The sequence below is a fragment of the Hibiscus syriacus genome, unplaced genomic scaffold, assembly GCF_006381635.1.
Source record: "Hibiscus syriacus cultivar Baekdansim isolate YM2019G1 unplaced genomic scaffold, ASM638163v2 tig00110895_pilon, whole genome shotgun sequence".
NCBI classification, from domain to species: Eukaryota; Viridiplantae; Streptophyta; class Magnoliopsida; order Malvales; family Malvaceae; genus Hibiscus; species Hibiscus syriacus.
In genome coordinates, this window is record NW_024062903.1 from 1,088,340 (window position 1) to 1,095,181 (window position 6,842).

The 6,842-nt window shown below is 35.0% G+C and overlaps 1 protein-coding gene across 1 annotated transcript; it reads right to left on the minus strand.

Annotated features, from left to right (window-relative positions):
• Nucleotides 1–419: 419 nt before the first annotated feature.
• Nucleotides 420–3,641, minus strand: LOC120146009 (metal transporter Nramp2-like). The gene is made up of 4 exons (XM_039159677.1): nucleotides 2,940–3,641; nucleotides 2,641–2,777; nucleotides 1,893–2,545; nucleotides 420–1,016 (listed from the first exon to the last, which is right to left on the minus strand). The coding sequence occupies exons 1-4, from the start codon at nucleotides 3,545–3,547 to the stop codon at nucleotides 792–794; spliced, it is 1,623 nt and encodes a 540-aa protein (XP_039015608.1). The 5' UTR covers nucleotides 3,548–3,641; the 3' UTR covers nucleotides 420–791.
• Nucleotides 3,642–6,842: the final 3,201 nt, after the last annotated feature.

Here is a 6,842-nt window from a genome sequence, read left to right on the forward strand (position 1 = left end):
ATAATTATATCAATTAAACTAAGGTTTCGAACAAAATAAAAGAAGTTTAACTTAATTTTAAGTTTCATCAAACTAATTTTCTCAATATTTCTCATCTTATATCATGGAATGATTTGAACCGTGTTGCCTTTACAAATGCACAAAAGTAAAAGAGCATGTAAAGTGAAAAAATAAAGTGCGATTAGAGAGTCCAGTGCGGTCGCATCGGCATCTCAAACCATAGCCACATGATAGAAATGCTTTCCTTCGCCTTTTTTCTATGCTGCGAGTTAACTCACTTTCTCTTATTGGACCATATTTTGAATTATGTGCATGAAAACTCAAATATCTGAAGAAAAATTGCTGAAATGGTTATCATTTCGTTGGTTATGTAGTAGCATTGTTTTAAATTAATCGATAAAATAAAGCTAAAAGCATGATTCATTTCATGTTATATTGTATAGTCCCTTCAGGGAAACAACAATGTACAATCTATGGTACAAGGGAGGCTGTTATCCCGAACAACATAAACCTAAACAGTTTCATGGTTCAACTTCATCAACAATAAGGAGAATTTCAAGGAAAAAAAGTTATCCTCGCATGATCTATGAGATGAAAGATAACACTGTGTAGCTTTGACTTGCAAATATGTAGATTTCGGACGGTCGGACCAGCTGCGTTCTATGGTGTATACAAGTATGTAGGCTCACTGACGTACAAGAGAGTGCTTCGTTTTTTAGAATATTGATCAGTTCCCATCATCGTATTAGAGAATTTGTTGTCATTCGTGCGATGACTGCATTTTTCTCACTTTAACTTCCAGTGACCGAACAACGCTTGGATAGTTCTATCCTGAACCCAGTGGGAGGGAGAGCATCGCCGCGTATGACAAGGTAAACAATGAATGCCATATATGCAGCGGTCCATATACAGATCAGTAGTCCAAACAACAGCCCCTTGACTTCGGAAACAAAGAAATCAAACAAAAGATACCCATTGATTACTATTACAAGGGCAGCCACAGTCCAGGCCAGTCTCTGCAAAATAACATAAAAACCATCAAATTTAGCTGTGTTTTTTCTACTGATACATGCAAGCATTCATTGGATATTAATTCGCTTAATATCATCAATCGCAGCAGTACAAGCAGATGCAAAACTGTAGACACCAAAAACTAGCTACAAGTTTCCATTTCCGAAACATGGAAATCGGAAAGCTGTCTAAGATTTTATGATTGCAAAATATACTTTGCAAATGAATAAACAACTAAATGGAAGTGCCTAGAGAATAGCAATGAACATGTATGTCATAAGGTAATTTAGGATAACACTCCAACAAATGTCAAGAATACTCCATCCCATACGCTTTCTACATGTACGCAAGCATACCAAATATCAGCCAGTTTTATTCCTTTCCACCGGTTGGCCTAGGCCCCGGCCAATAACAGTGATGACAAAATGAGGGCAACGACCCTCCAGATGAGTAAATGAATACAGAATATCAGTGAAAGGAAATATTAGATGGGTCCTTTGGTTGCAAGTTTTGCATTACTTGTACCAAAACTTGATAAACTATAGGTCTCCATGATAGAAAATCAATTCAATTACTTGTGTTTAAAAAACAAACTGGTAGATATGGAGAACAATAAAAGTGAGGCAAGCAGCCATGGAGATGGGAACATAAACTTCTGGCAGTTGACCATGTTTGTTATCATGATCTATTCACAATCAAAATGTCAAGAATATTTATGCTAACATATACAAAATGACTCGGTATATATTTCAAACATGATAACTGCAGATACTTCTAGTTATTAAAACTAGCAGGCCAAACTAAACTACCAACAATAGTCACTAATGTGAAGCAACAGATAGTAGAGATAAAACTAAAGACAAGTGAAACAGAAGGCGTACCTGGAGAATATGCCCAATCCTAAAGACCCCCATGACCTGCTCCTTAGAGACCAAGGTTAGAAGTGGTATGAGTGCAAAAGGAATCTGTATTGACTGAAGTACATTAAGCCATTCATTCAAGGTATCCAAAGAGGCTTCAGACGTATTAAAGACAATCGCTACAATAATTGTCGGCACAATTGCAAAGCTTCGTGTAATCAATGCCCTCAACCACTTCTTCAAACGAAGATTGAGGAAACCTCCCATTATAAATTGGCCAGCATATGTCCCAGTTATTGTACTGCTTTGTCCAGCTGCTAGCAAACCGATACCCCATATGTAAAGAATTGGGAAGAGTCCTCCACCATACTTCTCCTCAAGATACTGCCCTGCGTTTACTAGTCCTATGTTATTCGCTTGTTTTGTACCATAGAAACCCTTGGCAAATATCGTTGTCACAAACAAATTGATCATAAAGGAAACCAGAAGCGCAATGGATGACTCAATTGAGTAGTAGTTCAGTGCCTCTTGGACTCGGCCTCTCTTCTTCGGATCAATCTTTCTTGATTGTACCAATGCAGAGTGCAAGAATACGTTATGAGGCATTATAACACAACCCACAACCCCCACAGCTTGCCGAATTGTTTTCGAGCCAATTCTAGGAACCAAAATACCTACAACAATGGCAAAAAAAAAAAAAAATGATACTTAAAAAAAATTAACTTGATAGTGACTGATTATTGTTTTTATTTTTAAAAAGAAGCCAAACCTATTAGTAATTCTTTCCCACTGGGTTTTGTATCACCAAACATCCAAGCAAATGATAAAGCCATAGTTGCTATTAAAACAGCAAAAACAGCTTCTAGTTTCCTGACTCCATAATTCTCCAGGAATAAAAATATAAAACTGTAAACAAAGAGAGGGTGGGTGTAAAACTTGTTAGAGGTGAAATAAACTAGTACAAGTTTAAATAGAATCTGACTTGACCTTCCCCAGTTAAGTACCAGAAACCCGAACTTCAGATTCAGAATAAACTAAATTTATATCACCCCAGATAAAGACTTTTACCAATCCGATGCTGTAATTAAGACACCTGCCCATAGCGGCAAAGCTCCTTTACTCAAAATTTGGATAGCTATAGCACTCCCAATAACCTCTTGAATGTCAGCTCCAATAAGGGCCAATTCCGCCATGAACCATAGCACAAAACGAGCACAAGTCGGATACTCCTCCCGGCAGAGTTCCGCTAGATGCCTGCCAGTAGCCACCCCGAGCCGAGCCGATAACAACTGGATCAGAAGGCCCATGACGGTAGCCCACATCAACAACCAAAGCAGAGAGTAACCCGCAATTGCACCAGCCTGCAGATCACCTTCCAAATTCCCCGGATCTAAAAACGCTATACTCATCAAAAAACCCGGTCCAGTAAACATCCATAGCTTCTTCCAGGAAAAGGGAGGTACATAATCGACGTTTCCGATGGATTCCGGGGTTTCCAAGTCGACAATGACGATTTTCTCTCGGGATTCGAATGCGACCTCGTTTTCATCATCGAACGACGGGGAGGAAGGAGGTTGGGATGGTAGGAGGCGTTTGGATTCGGATTCCTCGGTGGTGTCTTGGTCCTTGTCCGGTTCTTCTTTCAACGAATCCTCCTCTCGGGTTGGGCAATTCATCGTCGAGGTGAATTGTATTAGCTTGTTTAGCTGCCGCCGGTACTCTTCTGTTCGAGTGGTAAGCTTTACCGTCGAACGTGGTAAGGCGTTGAAACTTCTATCGGCTTAAATTAAATTAAATACTCTACTCTATTCAAGCCAGCTACGACCGTCTCGTATTAGATCAGGTAAGGATTATTTTTATATTTTATATTAAATTTCGTTCTAACTATATTTTTATCTAATTTTTAATTATTTTCTTATAATTAGTTTATAATAGATAGAAATATTGCGTTATAAAAATAAATTAAGACAAAGAAATAGAGCTTCACTAGCTAATTGTGTCTTAATTTGTTAATAATCCAAAATTTTAAAAATAAAAATATTTAGATAAAAAATTGTGTTTTTTATCTTATTTTTGCATACAGTGGCTCTAATTTTGATGTTGTTCGTCGATTGCCAGTGTTTTTATACATTAGATTTTATTTTTTAAATTTCTAAGAAATCTGTATTTATGATATTTTCTTTACTTTTTGAAATGTTTTCTATTTTTTATTTGTCGTTTGATCATTTATTTATTTATTTATTTCTCATGGATGGATTTGATATCACTTTAACTTATCAAGATGACACATATTTGTTATCTTATTTATCTCCCTTAACCCCGAGGGTAATTTGGAGTGTGTCATCACCCTACTGAAGGGTGACGTCATAGATTGGTGGGAGACCATCGAGTTGGCCATGGAGCCTGAGAGACCGAGGTGGGAGCACTTCTGTAACACCCCAACCCGTACCCGACCTGAAAACGAGTCTGAGATGTCACATTGACTTTTAAAAACGATATTCATACAAAATATCAAAACTTTTGAACTCATTTTAAGAAAATACCACAATATTCTATCAAATTATGTTTCGTATAAAATTTTGAGTCAAAAACGTATTTATGAACAATAAAATACGGTATGAGCAACACCATATAAACAGTAATGAACAGTACCGTGAATAATACCGAATTCTAAAAAAATTTCCATATTGTTTTAGGGGAACTGATTCCCCTGCTACAGGGAATCGATACCCTGCTACAATATTGCTACAATACTACTACAGTACTTCCGTAAAATACGTATAAATTCATAATTATCTTAGTTTTTATCCGTATAAAATTTCCATATACAAATACACATTTAAATCATTACTAAATTCAATCATATGATTTTACGAACCAATAAAAACATTTCAAATTCAAATCTTTATTACATGCCAACCACTATCATTATTACAAAATACATACTATTTCATTCTTTTCTGATCTAATCTTTGGAAAGGAGAAACTGACCTGTCTTGCATAACTCTTGTTAATCTTCCTCTTCTCAATACCTACGCGTGAAACAATCACACGCTAAGTCGTTGACTTAGTGAGGCATATAAAACACGTAACATTACTCTACTCATATCAATGCATAAATAATTAATACTATCATATAATATAGAAACATATATCATCATTTATCTTCTTCGCATTGTCCTTAATCTCTTAGTCATATGCTCTTGTATCTAATATTCTTAACCAAACAATATACACATCATCATATAATTCTTATAACAATTCATATCATCAAAAGTATATACATCACATATATTATATTTTTGTTATCTCTTTAATTAGCTCATGGTACACTTGTGAGAACTAAGAATATGTGAGTGCATTGAGGTTGTGCACAAATGCTGTCACTACAGCTCGTAAAATTCCCACTAGGGGCACTGAAATTTGTCCCGAAGGACCACTATGTCCCGTAGGACCACTGTATTGTCGTGAATGACCACTATGTCCTGTAGGACCACTGTAACCCTCGACTCTTGGCATGCCAACTATACCACTAGCTCTCATATCACATAACATGGGCAATATCATTTATATCATTTCACATATTCACATGCACATTTCACTTTTCATATGATGTCATAATCATATGTCACTTAGCTTATAACATTTCTCTTGTATTCATATGACATGTAAATCATTGTCATATCTTGTTATCATATGATTCACATACATCACTTATCACATATACTATATTTCACTTATCACATATACTTCAATATCATTTGACTTATTTCACTTTATTACATTAAAGGTTAAACATATAGTCTTATGTTCATATAATCTCATTTTACCTTATCAGTAAATACTACTTATTTTGTCTCATCTTTTCATTTATTTACATAAGCCATTTAGTACTTACATGAACATATTCACTCATATAATCAAGCATACACACATTTCATGTCATTCATTTCATTTTCTATATCCTTATCACATAACTTATTTTATTTCTCATGTTCTTATGCAAGCACACATATATATATCATACAATGAATAGCACATCATGTTAAACATATCACATATACATATAATCATGTAACTCATGTCACATACAATGACATTTTAAGAGTTACTTCTTACCATAGTAACTCCGTCACTGGCTCATCGCAAGCCAATGTTCATTCTATAACATAAGCACAATTAAATTGCACTCACCTTAGTCTTTCTTTGATTCGACCCTAATTCTTTGATTGTTTCAGAATTTGTTTAGGCTCAATATCTACATAAATATAACATTTCAAAACAATTATCAGAAGCCTAAACCTTAAACTTGATGTTAATAACTTATGTTGGTTTAATGAACCAAAATTCCATTTTTTCTTTAGGGGGAATCGATACCTCCAGGGGGAATCTGTACCCCCTGCGTAATCTGGAAAATCTAGAATTTTACTGTTTAAACCCGAAAATCATCAACTCTTCACTCAATTCTTGTATTTTAAGCCCCTATCATACCATTAAACTCAACTACCATCACTTAAACCAACTTATTTCCATATAAACCATATTTATCTTCCATATCTCATTATGATTCTTAAAATTAAGAATCATACCAAATTTTCCACATGTTCTAAATTCAATTCTAATATTTCATACTTCTTTATTTCACTTATGACAAGTTAAATTTGACTTCCACTTCTAATTATAAACTCTATTCCAAGATTTCATTCAAAAACTCAAAATCTTTAATCTCTCATATACCTTTCATTTTGTTGTTTTAGAACAAATTAAGTTTTCCTTAAGCTTAATTATCATCTAATGATCATAAACCAACTTTTAAATCAACAAATAACCAAGAAATCAGAAACTTACCTTTGAGCCCGGGAGATACGGGAGGAATAAGAAGAAGGAAGAAGGAAGAAGGAAGAAGGAAGAAGGAAGAAGGAAGAAGGAAGAAGGAAGAAGGAAGAAGGAAGAAGGAAGAAGGAAGAAGGA